Here is a 20446-nt window from a genome sequence, read left to right as displayed (position 1 = left end):
TAGTCTGTTTGATCGATGAGAGTCTTACAGAGATGCTGTAGAAACTGAACTAGCAGACTCTATGAGATAGATGTAAGCTATCCCGAGAAAGCCTTATTCTAAATTTTCAAGAACATGCTCTAAATGGTGTCTCTACGAATGCACTACAACCCTCTATTTATCATAATTTTTGCTCCCATACGGATCGGGAGGATAAGATTAGATTGATTACAGCATGCATGGAGGCACTTAAACAGTCATTCTTCCCATGCTTCCTACATGAATGGAGTGGGAAAAACCCTAACAACTGTACAATGGGAGACATTTAAACAGTCAGATTCCCTGCACCCTGTACGTGAATGGAACGGGAAAAAATCCTAATAATTGATACAGTGGTACATATCCTTTGCCATGCACTTCACAATGGTTTGCAGAGTATAGATGTAGATGTAAAAGGACATTGCGATGCCATGTACTCGTGTGAGATGGTGTTATCAGCAACCACTCATTGTGGGTCTCCCTTTGGGCGGTTGATCTAATAATGTAATATCCTGATTTGTGGGTAATTTGGATTTGACAGTGTCCCGATGATGGACAGCACCGGAACCGTTTCACATCTGCGCAAGTAATGAACTCGCAGCAATATTCTGCGTCATCCTGCACCAGTGGTCAGAGACTAGCAGCAGCCATGCTACGGAATTACCTCCCACACATAGACTGCCATTTTCACAACAATACAAATGGCTGCGTGTGTACTGATGGCATGACTGGAAAGCAAGTATTGGTGATGAGTGGCGTCGCATTGTGTTCAGCCATGAATCGCGGTTCTGCACTGCCTGAGATGACCATAGTCGCCGAGTATGGTGGGGCTCTGGATAGGTCCCACTCATCCAGGTGTTTTTGGAGAAGCACAGCGGTGTTACTCCTGGTGTCATGGAGTGAGGAGCTATGGGATATTACCTCAGGTCATGGCTGATAGTGTTGAGGTGATTTTGACGGCGTAACAGTACATCAGGACATTCTACATCCTCATGGGTTACCTCCCATTCTAAAGTATCGTGGTGCCATTTTTCAACAGGACACTGCTCTTCCATACGTGTTATGTTTCTCTATGAAGTGTGTATTTGATTTTGAAGTACTCCCGTGTGCAGCAAAACCACCAGGTCTGTCCTCGATAGAACAGGTGTGGGACCAGCACGGGCATCAACTCTGTCCCATTGCCAATATCAAGGACTTTAAGGATCAGGTACAAAAGTTGTGCGTCTTGTTGCCTCAGGAGAGGATGCAATGGCTTTATGACACCCTTCCTAATCGAATTACTGCGTGCTGCCAGGCCAGAGGCGGTGCAAAGTCATATCTTTAAGTGGGCTCATACTGCCAAATTCTTTTTGAAGTTTCATTTCGTTTTCTCCTCCCCTTCTGGGTGCTAGACTTTTTTGTCAGGTAAAATATTTCTCCTTCTACATTCGATACTATATAAAACGCTTTTATTCTCTCTGACTCCTGCGATGCTTTTGGCATGTCTTTGGTTGAAAGATAGGCAGACATATGAAACAGATGTAAAGCATCATTACCCTTTGCCATAACATCATCAAGGAGAGGTTTGTTTAGTGGTAGAAAGCAGATTTAAAAATATACTATAACTAAAATATTGAACAAATTACGTCGTTAAAGACCGCCATTTGACACTACCCATTGGGTATATATGTAACTTCATTAATGGTCCGGCAGACAAGTATTACCAAACGTGGATCTGTCAACCTGTGCGTATAATTTTCACACGTGTATGGCGGTGTATAATTTTTTATCCACTTTATGATGAAAAGTGTTAATCTTTGCCTCAAAACTTTTCCTTATTCATGACCAAAAGCTAATGCTTGCAGTCACTGTAAGACTAGCCAGTTGCATCATTCTGCAAATGGTTTTGGCTATTAAGAGCCTTGCACGGAAGTGGTTTAATATGTAATTATGTTAACAAAGAGAAGCTGTGAAAGTACAAAAGCAAATAAAAGTGGAAAGAGGAAGAACTACACCTTGAAACTGCCATACTTTATGTATGGCAGTAACCGGTATTGATATTTTTCTAAAAATTTGCGGATCGTACTTAAAAACGACGTAGCGAGTCACTGTTAGCCATTTTAGATTACAGATTTTCCTCTAGAAGCAACATTTCCTCAGGAAATGCTCACTCGTAGCCCCTAAATATACACTGTATTTTTCATTCTTCTTTATACATCCCAAGGCAGACAGTTTTGCTGGGACACAATCTGCAATTGTGTGCCTCTATTCTAGTCTCGCCATGACCCGTCGGTGGCCTCTGACAGTACCAAACCCTGACTTGGAGCGTCGCAGATACTGTTCTGTTATCTCACACACAGACAGCAGCGCGTGTGCTGGCACTATTTCATCATCGAGGCAAAAGTGCAGCACACTTGATCTGCCCTTGCTTTGACGCAGCTTCTGCAGATATCTTGTCTGAAAATAGAGAGGACAACTTTGATTAAAATAAAAAAAGACTCCCATAGAATAACCCAAGCGATAAAATGCAGTGGTTCATCTACATTTACATTTGCACTGAGCGCTTTACTACGAAGTACGTGACGAGAACTTTTTATTATAGCATAATTATATTGTTTCTCCACGTTCCATGTACGCATGGAGTTTTTGAAGAATGACTGCCGTTATTCCTCTCAGCAAGCTGTTATTTGCTGAATATAATCTGCACTCTCTCTAGATCTACATCTGTATTATCACATTGCAATCCAAATTTAAGTGCTTGGCAGAGAGCTCATCGAACTCCTTTCACACCACTTCCACCGACGAGGTGGTGCAGTGGTTAGCACGCTGGACTAGCGTTCGGAAGGACGACGGTTCAAACTCGCGTCCGGTCATCCAGATTCAGGTTTTCCGTGATTTCCCTAAATCTCTTCAGGCATATGCCGCGATGGTCCCTTTGAAGGGGCACGCCGACTTCCTTCCCCATTCTTCCTTAATCCGATGGGACCGATGACCTCGCTATTTGGTCCCCTCCCCCATATCAACCAACCAACCAATCAGACCACTTCTCTAACCTACCACTCTAGAATAGGACGCGGGAGTAAGGAATACCTATATCTTTCCGTGTGAGCTCAATTTCTCATTACGATGGTCGTTTCACTCTTTGTAGGTGGGAGTCAACAAAATTTTGCGCATTCCTTAGAGAAAGTTTTAGACTGAAATTTCGTACAAAGATCTCAGTGCAAATAAAAACACCTTTGTTTTAATGATTGTCAATCCAATCGCGTATTATATGCGTAACACTCACTCCTCTGTTTTGCTATAATACAAACGCGCTGCTCTTCTTTGAACTTTTTCGATGTCCACTGTCAGTTCTATCTTGTAAGGATCCCCTTAACGCACAGCAATAGTCTAGTAGAGGGCGGACAAGCATGGTGTAGGCAATGTGTTTAGTAGATACAGTATGTTGCATCTTCCAAGTGTTTTTCCAAGGAAACACAGTCTTTGTTAGATATCCAGAGGGCTGCTGAATATTCGTAGTTTCGGCCCTGAAAGACACGGTTTAAAACTTTATAAGCAAGTACGTATGAGTCGTACGGTGTTTTTCTTTGAGTGTCCGCCACTTAACATTTTTCAACATTTCTATTACACTCTGTCTACAGTAAAGAAGACTGTGACTATTCACTCCTTTTTATTTCCTCGCTTCCCGCGCCCGGGTTCCCGGGTTCGATTCCCGGCGGGGTCAGGGATTTTCTCTGCCTCGTGATGACTGGGTGTTGTGTGCTGTCCTTAGGTTAGTTAGGTTTAAGTAGTTCTAAGTTCTAGGGGACTGATTACCATAGGTGTTAAGTCCCATAGTGCTCAGAGCCATTTTTATTTCCTTTAAAACTCTCGATGGGCCATGCTTCTTCGACGTGATATGGATTCCATGAACGCAACCGATATTCAAGTATGGGCGGTACGGTTCTTTCGTTTTCAATCTCTATTTGTAGACAGATAGCAGTTTGCCAGAGTCCTACCGTAGAATTGCTTTACATACTACTGAGCATATGTAGTCGTTCCAGTTCCTATCTCTGCACAATATTTGTATGACATTATTGACCCTAGTTGTGACTCATTAATCTTGTAGTCAAAGAATGCCACACTATTTATGATTCGTGAGGTACGAAGTATTGTAGTTTTGTACATTAAAAGCTATTGGAAAGTGTTTGCATCAAGATAAAATTTTCGCGAGAGCTTAATTGTTATTACTATAACTGTTCCCGGTCAGACTTTACTCACAGATAGAAAGTAGAAGCCGGCCACGGGGAACACCAGTTAGGCCACCGAAGAAGTGTACTAACACGCGAGACTATATTGATCTTACGACTTATCTTAGATGATAGGTTAAAGAGAGACAAACCTACGTTTGTAGCATTTGTGGATTCAGAGAAAGCTTACGAGAACATTGACTGCAGTACACTCTTTGAAAGTCTAAGATAGCAGGGATAAAAAACAGAGATCAAAAATTATTTACTTCTTATACAGAAACACACACTGCAGTTATAAGAGTTGAATAATATGAAAGGGATGGAATAATTGTGAAAGAGATAATAGAGGGTTGTAACTCCCCTCCATGTTATTTGTTCAGATGTGTGTGAAATCGTATGGGACCTAACTGCTAAGGTCTTCAGCCCCTAATCTTACACACCACTTAACCTAAATTATCCTAAGGACAAACACACACACACCCATGCCCGAGGGAGGACTCGAACCTCCGCCGGGACCAGCCGCACAGTCCATGACTGCAGCGCCTTAGACTGTTCGGCTAATCCCTCGCGTCTCCATGTTATTTAATCTGCATATTGAGCAAGCAGTAAATAAAACCTAGGAGAAATTTGGTGAGAGGATTGATGTTCAGGGAGAAGATATAAAAAGTTTACGGGTTGACACTGATAGCGTTCTCTCACAGAATGCACTTCGAAGAGCAGTCGGATGAAATGTACAGTGTCTTAAAAAGATGTTGTAAGCTGAACATCAACAAAAGTAAAACGAGAGTGGTCGAATGTAGAAGAATTAAATCAGACGATGCCGAGGAAAGTAGCTTAGAAAATAAGACACGAAAATTATCATACGAGGGTTTTTTTTTATTTGGGCAGAGAAATAACTGATGTTGGCCAAAGCAAAGAGAATGTAAAACGCTGACAGCCTATAGCAAGAAAAACATTTCTGAAAAAAGGGGAATCTGCTAACATCTAAAATAATTTTAAGCGCTAGAAACTCTGTTCTAAAGGTAGATGTGTGGAGTATAGTCTTGTAGGGAAGTGAAATGTGGACCATAAGCAGCAGGACAATAGAAGCTTTTAAAACGTGTTGGCACAGTAGAAGATTACATCGGTAGATTGAGTAACTAAGAAGGATGTACTGAATCTAGTTGGGGAAGAAAAAAATTTATGCTACAACTTGACTAAAAGACGGAATGCTGTGATAGGATGCAAGAGAAAGGAGGGGTGGGGTGCATTTGTGGAGGGAGACCAACCCATGAATACAGTAAGTGGGTTCAAATGGATACAGCTTGCCGTAGTTATTAATGAATAATACAGTAACGGTGCTAGTGCGTTCCATTGGAGCACACCAGATATCATTCCAGTGTTTGTAGATGACTCTCTTTCCAGGGTATCGTGCTTGCTCTTTCCTGCCAGTCAAGCAATTTTCGATCCACTCGAGAACCTGGACAGAGATCCGAAGGGGATCGATGGTTTCGGAAACCAAGCTGATTTCAAGGGAGAACACTATTCTATTCTTCCTAGGTCATTATGTTTGAATTCAGAACATGCTCAAGTATTTTCCGACAAATTGTTGTTAGTGATGTAGTTGTGTGGCTTGGTTATACTGCTTTTTTATTGATGGGTGTACCTTTACTCTTTTCCATTCACTGAGAACACTTCCTTGCTCAAACGATATTTGCTAATGTGTGGGAAAGAGTGCAACTAATGCACTACCAAGTTGTGTATAAAACTTGACACAAACTCTATCGTGCGTCGGGTTCTTATTGAATTTCAACAATCTGAGGTCCTTTTCAACACCACTGGTTCGTGTTATTATATCATTCATCTTGGTACGGTACGGCTATTCGGTGATAACGATATTTCTTGATTTATCTTTTCTGAAGAAACAGTCGACACTTAATTTTGCATTACGGCTCTTATTTTTCTATTTCCTGGTTCCGTTTCTATCTCGCTAAGAAGTGTCTGAACATTGATATTTGTGCCACTGACACCCTTAAAGTATACTATTAATTTCGAGGAATTTTGAGTTACGTCCTGCGATAGTATTTCTCTACACTAGTTATTGACGGCTTCACGCGCTGCCCGTCTGGTAGCTGAGTGCATTTAAATGAAACTCTGCCTATGTGTGTACGTATGCTTCGTTTTCTACCTGTCATGCACTAGGCGATGTTCCTTATGTAGCGTTCTTATACTGTTTGTATACCAACGGTGATGTTAATCATCTTGAATTCATCTGCTAGGTACATTTGACAGCACAAAAAGTAGCGGCAGCTGAAACTTGAATTTCCCAGCCACATTAGCATGAATCACTCACTTTACAGACTGGGCAGTAATGCACATAACTCAGGGAGCCACGTAATGCTGACACTCAACACGGGGCCCACAACGTCTAAAAACACACCAGGAAATCTGCTCCTTGTCATTCCTCGGATTTCATACTTGGAAAAGGCACTTGAGGTCGTGAGGTAGAGTCAGTGGCAGAACAAGAGAAAGAAACATCTGAATATCGTAGCTCTCAGTATAGTGACTTTATAGATACAGGGCGTAGACATAACATCACATACCCGCTTAACCTATGAAGTTTCCTCGCCCGCTTGTGGGCTCTTCACTTTTTTCGACAGGCAGTGTAATTTCTGTAAGTGGGATTCGATCTGAATCCCGCCGTTGTGCAGTTCCTTGTACGCGTATGAAGTTACATTAACATCTGACTACGTTTCCTGACTGTTTCACTTGTATCAGACAGTGTATATAGAATAATTTATTTTAAATATAGTCTCGGTGCTGCGATCGGCAACTCCTATATAACACAAGAAGTGTCTGGCGCAGTTGTTAGATCGATTACTGCTACTAAAATGGCAGGTTATCAAATTTAAGTCAATTTGAACGTGGTGTTATAGTCGGCGCACAAGCAATAGGACACAGCATCTCCGAGGTAGCGATGGAGTGGGGGTTTTACCGTAAGGCCATTTCACGAGTGTACCGTGAATATCAGGAATCCCGTAAAACATCAAATCTCCGACATCGCTGAGACCGGAAAAAGATTCTGCAACAGCGGAACCAACGACGACTGAAGTGAATCGTTCAACGTGACAGAATGCAACCCTTCCGCAGATTGCTGCACATTTCAATGCTGGGCCGTCAACAACTGTCAGAGTGCGAACCATTCAACAAAACATCATCGATATGGTCTTTCGAACCCGAGGACACAGTCGTGTACCCTTGATGACTGCACGACACAAAGCTTTACGCCTCACCTGGGCCCGTCAACACCGTCATTAGACTGTTGGTGATTGGAAACATGTTGCCTTGTAGGGCGAGTCTCGTTTCAGATTGTATCGAGAGCATGGACGTTTACGACTATGGAGATAACCCCATGAATCTATGGACCCTGCATGTCAGCAGGTGTGGGGCGTGTGCAGTTGGAGTGATATGGGACCCCTGATACGTCTAGATACGACTCTGACAGGTGACACGTACGTAAGCATACTGTCTGATCACCTGCATCCATTCATGTCCGTTGTGCATTCCGACGGACTTGGGAAATTCCAGCAGGAGAATTCGACACCCCACATCTCCAGAATTGTTACAGAGTGGCTCCAGGAACACTCTTCTAAGTATAAACACTTCCACTGGCCACCAAACTCAGCAGGCATTAAAATTATTGAGCATATCTGGGATACCTCGCAACGTGCTGTTCAGAAGAGATATCCACCCTCTCGTACTCTTATGGATTTATGGACAGCCCTGAAGGATTCATGGTGTCAGTTCACTCCAGTACTACTTCAGACATTATGCGGGTCCATGCCACGTCCTGTTGCGGCACTTCTCCGTGCTCACGGGGGCCCTACACGATATTAGGCAGGTATACCAGTTTCTTTGGCTCTTTAGTGTATAACGCTGGGTGTATGACCTGCATGAAAATGAAACTGCAGGGTGAAAATTGCTTGACACCACAGATGAAATACTTGTAAAAATACGTGTGAGATGTATGAAATTCGGTACTCATGTTAGTTGGAAACCGGAAAGAAATAGCCGGCCGGGGTGGCCGAGCGGTTCTAGGCGCTACAGTCTGGTACCGCGCGACCGCTACGGTCGCAGGTTCGAATCCTGCCTCGAGCATGGATGTTTGTGATGTCCTTAGATTAGTTAGGTTTAAGTAGTTCTAAGTTCTAGGGGACTGATGACCTCAGAAGTCCCATAATGCTCAGAGCCATTTGAACCATTTGAAAGAAATACTGTGGTCCACCGGCCTTCTATTGTGTGTGTGTGGGGGGGGGGGGGGAGGGGGAGGGGTGATAACACGAAGAGAGAAGCGGGGAGAAGGAGAAGGACAGACATGACATAGAGAGGAAAGGAAGAGACAGATAATAGAAGACCTGGGGGAAAGCATTTGTGATTAGGAATAAAAAGCATAAGTTAAAAGTCATTCAGAGCAACTGACATTTGTCTAGCGACAACCGCCGACACTGCGTAATTTCAGCGTTGAATCTACCCAAGGTACAAGGGAAGAATTTCCAAAGATACTTTCGTAGATAAAAGAAAGTAGCAGCAGTTCTACAGAAGTTGTATGACTTTTTTTATTTTCACTTTCTTTTTTGAGAAAAGACTGAAGATTAACTCAATACTAATGTACTAATGTTTAATTTCTTATAATTCCTCCATCCGGGGTCCCAATGCAAACTAAAGTAGATCGCCCAACGACTTAAACGAAGAAACACAAAAAGTGGAAACTACCTACATCAGAGGAATTGGCATACGGATGTAATTCACTAGATATTTAAAATAAATTTAGTTTCTCAAGCAGATGACAGACAGTTTGAAATTTCATAAAATATTTTATTTAATTATTCATAAACATTAAAAATATAATTATCAGGACCAGAATTTGTGTAAACTTAATGATATTCTTCCTTTCACTGTTTGATGTCGTTTTGTAGCCACAATTTGGATTTATCGTAAAATGCTTTTAGAGGCGTATTCCAAAACATAAACAACATATTTGTTTTAATTTCTCTACAAATTTCATATGGTGGACAAAAAATACGTGAAAATAAAAACAAATTGAGCAAAGTTTTCCAATTAACCATTGATTGGATATGCACCATTGCGAAGCTACGACCATAAAACAACAACCAATCAGGGATGAGCGCGCAGATACGTGCGTTTACACCACCTTTCCCAGCTAATATATGATAGACTGAGTAGGTACTTAGTATTATATTAAGTGAAGATAATAGTTTCTGATAGATAGTCACAGCTAGGCAAAGCCATGGCTGGTTACGTCTGTCACGAAATTTGCTCCGGCAGTTAATAAGTAAAATATAACTATTAAATTGCTTACTCTGAAAGTATCGAAACGCCACTTATTTGTTAAGATAATAAGCTGTACTGCAAAAACAGCAGTTCAGTAAGATTGTCGACGTAAGTAACTGTAAAGTGCATTTCTGTTAACAAGGAAATCCAAAGGACACAGGCTTTAAGTTTTGCTAATGTACAAAGAGAGTGAACGAACTTTCATTCTAACAAGTAGAGCATAGCACATCAGCAACATAGCAGGACAAAACCGTTCACATTCCGAATAAACTTATGGGCTCACCGCTGACTGGTTGCCGTTCTACAATGTATCAAGGTCAAAAAACCATGTTCTCTTAAATATTTAAATTGATGGCTAATTTTAAGTAAATGTCTAGCAAAACTGGTATTTCTAAAACAAAATAATTACTTTACAACATTATAAGTGAGTAGGGAAAAAAATTCATGATTTTGTTCGAAAGCATTTTATAACAAAAATGAGATATAGAATATTTATACCCATCTTTCTTTTTATGATATTATTCACAAATTATTATTCTCTTCTGCCATGATTTTACTAGCTCATCACTTTCCATGAATTATAAGTGCCTACAACGTGACAATCAACACTGTACACACTGAACTGTTGAAAAGATGTCATTTGTTTTTTTCATCTGCTTCTGATTGAACTTGTATAGCCGAGCTGAATTTGCACATGGAAAAAGATGGTCCAACAAGTGCAGTAGTTGGGAAATGGGAACTGCACACTGATCTTTTGATGATGGTCATTTGAAAGCATTAGCAGGACTATGAGGTGTCATAAAGGAGATGGTTATATCTTGCAGCTCTTGAGAGACATTTATTATCTGTCCCACCCACCATTGATTGTCATACGCACAAGAAATGAAGTGGCTCACTACAGAATCTTCTAATGTACAGTATACTGTTGCCTCTGCATTTCACACACAATAAACAAGCTGCATTTCGTGGAGAACCGTTCTTGCAATGTATGTGCCACCCCAAAATGCAGCCCAGTAGTGAGTTGATTGAATTCCTACTACAGGATTCATAGCAGACCACTCTCCTCCCTTTTTTAAACAGAATTCCCTTAATGTACTTTCGTTTAGAATTAAGAGTTTCATGTTTGTTGATATGGTGTGTACAAATCCAGTGGCATCTCCTATAGCATCAATAGCTTCATGCTGGAGATTAAATCTTGTTGCAAGATGTTTACAGAGACCTACCCCATCACATGCATATTTTACACGACCTGTTGCTGAAGATATACATTTTTGTCTTAATTTCTGTACTACAGTGTTGACCAAGCTCATAAACCTGAAAGCGGTTTTTAAAATGAGATGCTATACCATCAGTCACAAACACATGTTAAGGAAATGCATGGCCTCTAGATGCTACGTCATCAATTATCGTGCTGACAGCATGGCATGCATGTGCACTGCCATGAATGAGATCACCACTGACAATAGAAAAACAGTGTGATGTTCCAAGGGAGTGAGCAACACATGTGAATATTGATACCTTTGACGAGTGCTAGTGGTAACTTTGAATTTCGTTCTGTAAAGCAAGAGACCAGTTCTCTGCAAAGTCAAAATGAAGAACTAATGTGTCAATATTCTGAGGTGTGGCTGATATTACTTCTGCTATGGCCTGTCTCTGAATCCTCTAGATATGATGGTGAGCTATTTCTTTCATGACCCAATGCCTAACCTCTGTAACAAACTTCTCTGGCTCTACTGCCTTCTTCACCAACTCTCCTCTCTCCCACAGTTCGTAGGTTACGTCATTGTCAGTATCCTGAGAATGTAATTCTTCAACAGTCATCACTTCAACATCAGGACACATTTCACACTCCTGCAACCAACATTTATCTTGTGGCTCTTGAGATATACACAGCTGCATCAGCTCCATCTCTGTATACTTCTTTCCTGTGACACTGCTTATGTCGAAACAAACAAGTTTCAAATTAGTGCTGTAAATACATGTGCATACTTCTTTCACTGGTTGACATTTTACCCATTTTGGTCGTAAGGACTAGAATTTTGTGAGACCAATTTTTAAATTCGCGTTCTCCTTTTTATTGGGAGATATGCTTCTCTTGTTGATCTTGTGGTGTATCTTTTTACCTTTTTAACTTTTTCACCATTTTCACTAACAGAGATGACATCAGCCTGCTGCAAATTTTTCATCACTTAGGTAATATTCTAGAGCAGTAGTAAGCGTATCATCTTGCAACGGATGCCCTCAGTAAGAAACTGGACGTGGCCAAATACCTTCTTCATTCTTTATTTTACGAGCCGTAGAAATTAAATAATGTGAGGAAGTGGGTATGTATTTCTGTATCTACTGCTTAGAGTAGCTACCAGGTATTAGTGTCAGTAAGTGTATCTCCTCAGTATACGTGACTACTGAGATAGCAGTATAGAGGTTTTGAAACCACACACCACAATTAGTGCACATACCACTATCTTCAGGTTCTGCACCCAGTGCATCTACATTATACACTTCACAAAGTTTTGAGGATGTTGCATGTGTAAAACGTGTTTCAATTTCTTCCACTTTTCTTTTTGACATATTGTTTTCATCTTGTGCTTTTTACCTCTCCTGGACGTTTAAGGGAGGATATAGTAGGGGCCACAGTAGAAATGCTAACATTAAATGCATCAACAACTTCACACCTAGGAATATAAATATCTGCACTGTCTTTTTCAGTTTCAAACTCGGGTGATGATGACCGTTCAGCTGGGTTGTCACTAAATTTCTTCTTGTAGTGAGTGTACCAATTCCTTCACAATGGATGCGATGCTAATACCGTTACTTGAGGACCGAGATGTTTCTGCAATACCTCTGACAGATTTTCAACAACTGTGAAGTGTTTTTCACTTTTCTTAAACACCACCTCATTGCGTCTTTTTTCATAGTCCACACACCTCACTCTTTCACCACTGTATTTCCTCACTGACATTGTATCTCTCAAAAAGTTCAAACCAAACACAAAAGTCGATGCAGAATGGTTTATGTGTAAGTAGTGTTGCCAGCATGCATATTTTACACTAGAAACTCAGTGATGTGAAATATGCAGAATGTTGAACAATTTTTAACGCTTTACACAGGAAAATATTGCCCATTCTGTTTACACTGACTACTTACATACCAACCAAACAGTATTTTGTGTAATTCTCAAAAGTTTTCGGATTGGGGTTTTCGAGTAAATAATTTGTAGACACTCGCAAAAATGCAATTTTTTGCATTTTTGTGATAAATATTTAAATAATACAGATAGCTGGGGCAGAGAATATACTGTTTATAATTACATCAGTAGTATCTGGTAATATGACAGAAAAGATAGCATCCTGTCACTTTCCAAATCAAGTAAAAAAAATTTAAGTGGAAAAATTAAGTTAAATTTCGTATCTTCATCTTAAATATGTAAGTTAAAGGAAGCCCATACGAAAAACATCTGCCAGGTCTCCAGTACTTTTGGTTTATTAGTTATTTTTATCTCTACTGTTTTCAGAGTTATTTACAAACTATACATCTTTCAAAGGGCCATAATATTTACAAAAATGTAGATAAAGCGAAAATACTTTATTTCTTAAAACTTATAATATAGAGGTTTAATATATTTGTTTTCAAAGAAATTCATGACCACGAGTTGACATGATATGTATGATTTGATATAAAATCTCCCTAGTGTGTGCCATTACACACGTTTTCCAGCATTCTGCCAATTGTACATCGCGGGAGAGGAGAAGTGTATGACGCAGCAGTTGCCTTGTTGCAGGGTGCCGCAAGATGTCGGCATTCCCGCCAAGCATGCACGCCGTGTACAAAGTGCGCGCCAATATGCAGCGCCAAGATGCACAAAGCCGAGAAGATCCAGAGGCATCTGGGACAGGCAGCGCCGGCCGCGGCGGCTTCCCGCACCTGGGGAACAAGTGTGAGTCTTCTCTTGCATTTATTATTTACTAAGTTTTCATCATAAAAACACAAAGTACATTTATTTATTAATATTTACGATCTTGACACCCACTACCCAGAATCTAATACGGGTCATATTTCCACGTAACTACAGGAAGTCGTATACAACAGTGATTAAACATTGCCGGCTGGGGTGGCCGAGCGGTTCTAGGCGCTACAGTCTGGAACGGCGCGACCGCTACGGTCGCAGGTTCGAATCCTGCCTCGGGCATGGATGTGTGTGACGTCCTTAGGTTAGTTAGGTTTAAGTAGTTCTAAGTTCTAGGGGACTGATGACCCCAGCAGTTAAGTCCCATAGTGCTCAGAGCCATTTTTTGATTAAACATTCGCCTCCACATTTCGATGTAAATTAAACATTTGCAATAACTGGTACAATTAAATTTAAAACAAAAAGTAGAAAGCACCCAAAACTCTTCAACTATAGTCTTTTATTTGTTGATCATCTACACTATCATCACAGCAGATGGTTTACTGGCAGGTCCTAATACAACTCATGGTTAAGAAAGTTTTATGCTCCAGGAAGCCCCTGTTGCGGAATTCTACATCTGTGACCTATGCTAAAATTACTTACGCGGATGGGAGCGAGTCACCGATCGGTGGGGAAAACATGCTAAATCTCTAAAACCGGTTATCTAGGGAACCCATACCGTCCGCAAATAATCCTAAACCCAGTACGGGTCACCCCTGAGACGGAGCCACATTGGAGCTAACGAGTGAGACTTAACGTCCCTCTCCTCTCCCTGCATCAAGCACTTGCTGGTAGACCTACATAAAACATCTAAAAGTTCTCATTCATTATGCTCATTACGTCATAGCACTCACGCTGTTCACCACGTTTCCATTGCTTCTGGTCGTCCTCTTTGTAGGTGTTAATTCCAGGGTCGGTAATATTCACTGCTTTCACGGTACTCACTTCAACGCCATTACTTACCATCAGGTTCCTCTTACAGTACCTTTGTTTACTAAATTTTTTCTAAGTTTGCTCCCGGATACCTTATTTGCCATTTCGATCAACAGTAAGTCGCTAATAATGTCAATGAATGTTCCCATGCCTGTTACTCGAATCCACAGATCTTCATAAGCTAGGCACTCCAATGCAGTATGGTCTGGTGTGCCAATGACGGCGCCAAATGCATACGTCTTTTGTAAATATTCAAGGTGTGGTCCATGGCGTGCCAGGCAATGAAGCATGCCTCCAGATGAATTTAGCAGCTTTTAAGCATCCTTCATCTTTGGAAACATTCCATATGTATGCTCTGCAATCTGTCGTGATACTGCCTCGATCATTTTGCCACTCACGCCCCTTCCATAATTCTACCTCTAGTTTGGTTATCGTTCCTGAACAGTACTTGCTCTCACCTTGGGAATATTCCCTTTACGAAGCCAGTAAATAGAACCTTTGTACCTAACAGTAATATCTACTGGACAGACGCCTAGTATGACTAATAGTGCCTCCACTTGTGTTGTCCCAAAAGCAGATACGACAGCCGACGTCAGGACTTATAACAAAGTAAATAGTCATTTTGGATACTTTGTGAATAAAGGAGTCTAGATCTATTAAATATTTCTTTATGTATAACGTCATTTCTTTTACTGTCATCATCAGATTTGTAATTAAGATTGAAGGAACGTAAGAATGAGAGGTGTTTGTTTTATCAGCCTAAAAAAGATGGAAAATTGAAAACTTAATCTTTTTAAACTTAAAACTTGTAAACTTAAAACACAGAACTTTTAAAGCGATGTACAGTGCCAGTTACAGTAAAACCTAAGTCTTAGCAATAAATTACCTTCCAACTGGGCTCGAAAAACTGACACTGAGCATTTTTTTACACATTCTATGTTTTGGTGAGTGATTTATTAAAACTTTTTAACTTTGAAATTTTTCATCTTTTGTAGCCTGACAAAGTATACATACATCTCTCATTCTTATGGTACTTTAGCCTTAATTGCAGATATGATAATGGCAGTAGCCGAAACGAAGTTATTAATAAAGAAATACACAAAGCGATCTATACGGCTTTAATCAAAAATCAACACCAGGACACGGAAGGACTACCATTTAAAGCAATAATTTAAATTTTTAATGACTTTTTTACATAAACAAAGTCTGTCTTTTCGAAAACAGACATTTTCAAAAATATATCTGTAGTAGACTTACAAGGATTGTAACTCGAATACGAGCACCAATCGGCCACAAATATTATATAAAAAAAGTTTGTTCTCATTTTACCATTACCAGTTCCAGTTTTTTTTTAATCCATCGTGAGGTAGGCATAACAAGATTTCGTAATGAGGTCTCGTTATGCGGTCAGTAATTGTTAAGAGCTTTAATATAAAGAACGTTTTTGCTTGCTTAAAATTCAATAAGAATCTCACAGATCAATGACAAATAAGAAAAGAATGTACAATAATACAGCAACCTCGGTTTTGGGAAACGAGGCTCCGTAAGTATTTCGTGTTTTAACATGTACTGTTGCAAGTAAGCATGACTACTGTAAGGCCCAAGCAACACAAGCGGCTATTTGGGGCGTCAAGTTGAGATTGGCGCCTCTATGCCCCCAAGACCAAAAGTTTCCTACACCCGACAAGCCGCGATGTGGTTTTTGCACGTTTTCCACATCCAGCAAGATATTAAGACCATTCAAAAAGAAACGAGCCGTTGGCTGTAAAATGAAAATCCCCGAAGGAATCGTAATACCGTTTTCTACGGAAGAAGGTGTGACCCCTATAAGAGCGCTGGAGCCCCAAACTTGCCGCTAGAGGGACACGAGCGCACACCCACGTGACGACATAGCGCGCACGTGTACGCACCGACGATCCACTGCATTCAGTCACGCTGAAAACAGAGCAACGAAAGTTTCAAAAGAAAAGTAAAGGCGTGTAGTCTGTTTCTTGACAGAGGAAGGAGCGCGGGAGGCGGAAATTCGCCAAAAAGCGGCATAAATATCCAAGGAGCACTTCACGTCAGTGCCACGAGCGATTCGAGGAAGGACGGATGTCGTTGGCCGATGACGCACGATGTGGAACGACACAACGCATTGCCGATAACATTGTTCAGCGGATGGATGCCCTCATTACCGCAGACCGACGAGTTACGGTGACAGCCACTGACACAGAGGCCAGATCGAGGGTCGCAGTTCGGAAGGACAATTTGCGAAATTCTTCCGTGAATTTCCGTTCCCTGCCCTCCGACCGTTGTAAGGTTAAGCAATACACCCCTTTGCTCGTCTTTTGAAGCCTCGATTCCTCTGTTTTCAGCACCACTGAGTGCAGTAGACGGTCTACACGTGCACGTGCTCGCTCTGTTGTCACGTGGGTGTGCGTCTGTGTTCCAGTAGGGACGAGTTTGTTGCCTCGGCGCTCTTATGGGGATCAAATCTTCTTCCGCAGGCAATGGCATTACCATCCCTTCAGCGACATTCATTTTACAGCCTCCGACTAGTTTATTTTTGAATGAAATACCGAGCTGGTAACGACATCCCCTCCTCAGATACAAGCAACGCGAAAATTTAGAAAACGTTTCCACATTTTAACATATGGCAGACACAGGTTCCGGCTGCCAGTGGTCACTAACATCTCCAAAACCGATACAAAAATGCCGACCCCTTAGAGAAACGGGGTAAGTCGAACAAGGAGATACAGACTTAAAAGTGATTCCTATCTCTGCGGAGGGAGAAGCGCTGTGGAGCCTGCCTGCAGACAGTGGAGGTCACGAATGAGCTCCGTATACTCGCTTTATACTCGCCAGCCGGTCCTAGACTTCATCTCCGAACTTACCATCTTCGTATGCTCGGAGACTGGACTCGCGAATGTCCACCTCTGCCCATTTAACTGGAAGCTCGTCACTTCAATCTGTTGTCAGGTACTAGTGAATTGTACCAGCATAGAAAGAAGAGCGAGTACACGAGTACGTAAGTATAACCTAGGACCCATTACACAACCACTGCGCATGATACCAGTATAATGACTGACCGATTGGCAGTGAATATTGTTCAAGTGTGTGTGTGTGTGTGTGTGTGTGTGTGTGTGTGTGTGTGTGTGTGTGTGTGTATTATATTCACGTAAACGTATGTTTATATGTATATATGTTTGTATGTATGTATTGTAGTAAATCGAGAAATTGTGATGTCACACAGCAGGAAATTTACCGATGAGATCGTCCCACGTTGGGTGCCAAAAATGTAGTGAATAGAGAATTCTTCCCTGCTCTCTGACATGAAATGTCATGTAGATGACTAATAAGATTGCTCCACACTGGGCGCTAAAAATATAGTGAATCGCGAAATTGTTTGTGATATCGCACAGTACGCAAATTACTAATGGGATCGCCCCACGTTCGGCGTCAAAAATTTCGTGAACTGAAAATTCTCCTCTCTGCCAGAATGACATGTAGATGACTAATGAAACTGTCCCACATTGGGAGTCAGAATTAAGTGACATCAGTAACTGGACGAAATCAAAGAGATTAGAGGATTGATAAACGAATGGAACAGATTGTTTAGATGAATAAAACATGAAATGACTGCATTTAGCCGGCCGATTTGGCCGAGCGGTTCTGGGCGCTTCAGTCCGGAACAGGGCTGCTGCTACGGTCGTAGGTTCGAATCCTGCCTCGAGCATGGATGTGTGTGCTGTCCTTAGGTTAGTTAGGTTTAAGTAGTTCCAAGTCTGATGTCCTCAGATGTTAAGTCCCATAGGGCTTAGAGCCATTTGAATTTGACAGCATTTATTTCAACAACTTTTGCACACAAAGCAAAACAAAGAATTACAAGTCTCAGGGCCGATTTGACTGGGCGTGGACACGAATCAGTTATTAAGGGGGAGGGAGGGGGGGGAATGAACCATCTCATCATTATTCGTAATCATTCGTCGTGTAGTGCCGTCGGCGTCAGTATGGCAGGTCGCCGCGGAGCTGTGCGACCTGCAGCTTTGCGGTTGGTTTGTGGGGTTGAAGGGACGAGACTACAAAGGCCATCCATCGGTCGCAGCTTTGCGGTGAGGCTCAGGTATGGTTTCCGCGTTTTCTGCTCGTTGCGGGTTGCGTAGCCGAAGGAGCATTGTCACGGTGTCGGAAGGCGGATGTTGGCGATGGATGGAAGAGCCCCCCTTCCCTCTTGCTTCCGCGCCGTCCCACCGACTCCCCTTTTACTCTTCATCCATCTCCTCGAAATATTTACTCTCTCAACACTGCCATTGGCGGACTAAATTCACAATGTCACCCAATGACTGTCGCCGTTTCGTGACCACGCCACTCCGTGCAGGATAGAAATACCTATCTTGCGTGGCCTGTGTGCGACTCGAGAATTGGAGTCTTTCTCACGATTTTACTGTCAAGGACGTTCCCAGCGTCGGTCACCCATGGTTTCCATGTTCTGTTGTATTCATAAGTTGTTATGAAAGTAGCCACACAACACTTCTTTGCAACGGCTCTCTGTGTGTGAGGCTTGGAGGGTCTGCTGGTGTTAGTGATTTATATTTTATTTATTTATTTATTGTTCCGTGGGACCAAATTAATGAGAAGTCTCCCTGGTCATGGAACGAGTCAATACATGAAATTATAACACGATAGTAGAAACAGATAAAATGAAATATAAGAAACATATTCAGGCGACAGTTCGTAAGTTTAAATAAAGAAAATCAACAATGTAACACCGGAATTCGCTTCATTTTTCAGCTCTTCCAGGAGCTCTTCGACAGAATAGAAGGAGTGAACCATGAGGAAACTCTTCAGTTTAGACTTAAAGGTGTTTGGGCTACTGCTAAGATTTTTGAGTTCATGTGGTAGCTTATTGAAAATGGATACAGCAGAATACTGCACTCCTTTCTGCACAAGAGACAAGGAAGTGCATTCCACATGCAGATTTGATTTCTGCCTAGTATTAACTGAGTGAAAGCTGCTAACTCTTGGGAATAAGCTAATATTGCTAACAACAAACGACATTAAAAATGATTCAAATGGCTCTGAGCACTATGCGACTTAACTGCTGAGGTCATCAGTCGCCTAGAATTTAGAACTAATTAAACCTAACTAACCTAAAGACATCACACACATCCATGCCCGAGGCAGGATTCGAACCTGCGACCGTAGCGGTCGCTCGGTTCCAGACTGTAGCGCCCAGAACCGCACGGCCACTCCGGCCGGCCAAACGACATTAAAGAAAATATATACTGTGAGGGCAATGTCAGAATTCCCAGACTATTGAATAGGGGTCGACAAGAGGTTCTCGAACTTGCACCACACATAGCTCGAACAGCCCGTTTTTCAGCCAAAAATACCCTTTTTGAACCAGAAGAATTACCCCAAAAAATAATACCATATGACATAAGCGTATGTAAATATGTGAAGAACACTACTTTTCGTGTTGAACTGTCACTTATTTCAGATACTGTTCTAATGGTAAATAAAGCAGCATTTCGTTTCTGAACAAGATCCTGAACATGGGCTTTCCACAACAGCTTACTATCCGTCCGAACGCCTAGGAATTTGAACTGTTCCGTCTCGCTAATAATATGCCCATTCTGTCTGATCAAAATATCGGTTCTTGTTGAATTGTGAGTTAGAAACTGTAAAAACTGAGTCTTACTGTGATTTAGCATCAAATTATTTTCTACAGGCCACGAACTTATTTCATGAACTACATTATTTGATACTGTTTCAATATTACAAACAAGATCCTTTACTACCAAGCTGGTGTCATCAGCAAACAGAAATATTTTTAATCACCTGTAATACTACAAGGCATATCATTTATATAAATAAGAAACAGCAGTGACCCCAGCACCGACCCTTGGGGAACGCCCCAGTTAACAGTGCCCCATTGGGACTGAACATCACTACCACTCTCAATATTGCGGAGAATTACCTTCTGCTTTCTGTTCTTCAAGTAAGAGGCGAACCAATTGTAAGCTAC

The 20446-nt window shown here is 41.5% G+C and overlaps 1 protein-coding gene across 1 annotated transcript in view; it reads left to right on the top strand.

The window, feature by feature from the left end:
* LOC126184319 (uncharacterized) overlaps positions 1-20446 on the top strand; it is a 97910-nt gene that overhangs the window by 54027 nt on the left and 23437 nt on the right. Inside the window, exon 3 of the mRNA XM_049926695.1 lies at positions 13339-13494. Within this exon, the coding sequence (XP_049782652.1) occupies positions 13339-13494 (156 nt within the window). The remainder of the gene's footprint in view (positions 1-13338; positions 13495-20446) is intronic.

Source organism: Schistocerca cancellata, chromosome 4, assembly GCF_023864275.1.
Source record: "Schistocerca cancellata isolate TAMUIC-IGC-003103 chromosome 4, iqSchCanc2.1, whole genome shotgun sequence".
NCBI classification, from domain to species: Eukaryota; Metazoa; Arthropoda; class Insecta; order Orthoptera; family Acrididae; genus Schistocerca; species Schistocerca cancellata.
The sequence above is the reverse complement of the archived record's forward strand: the minus strand, read 5'-3'. Positions and strand labels throughout refer to the sequence as shown.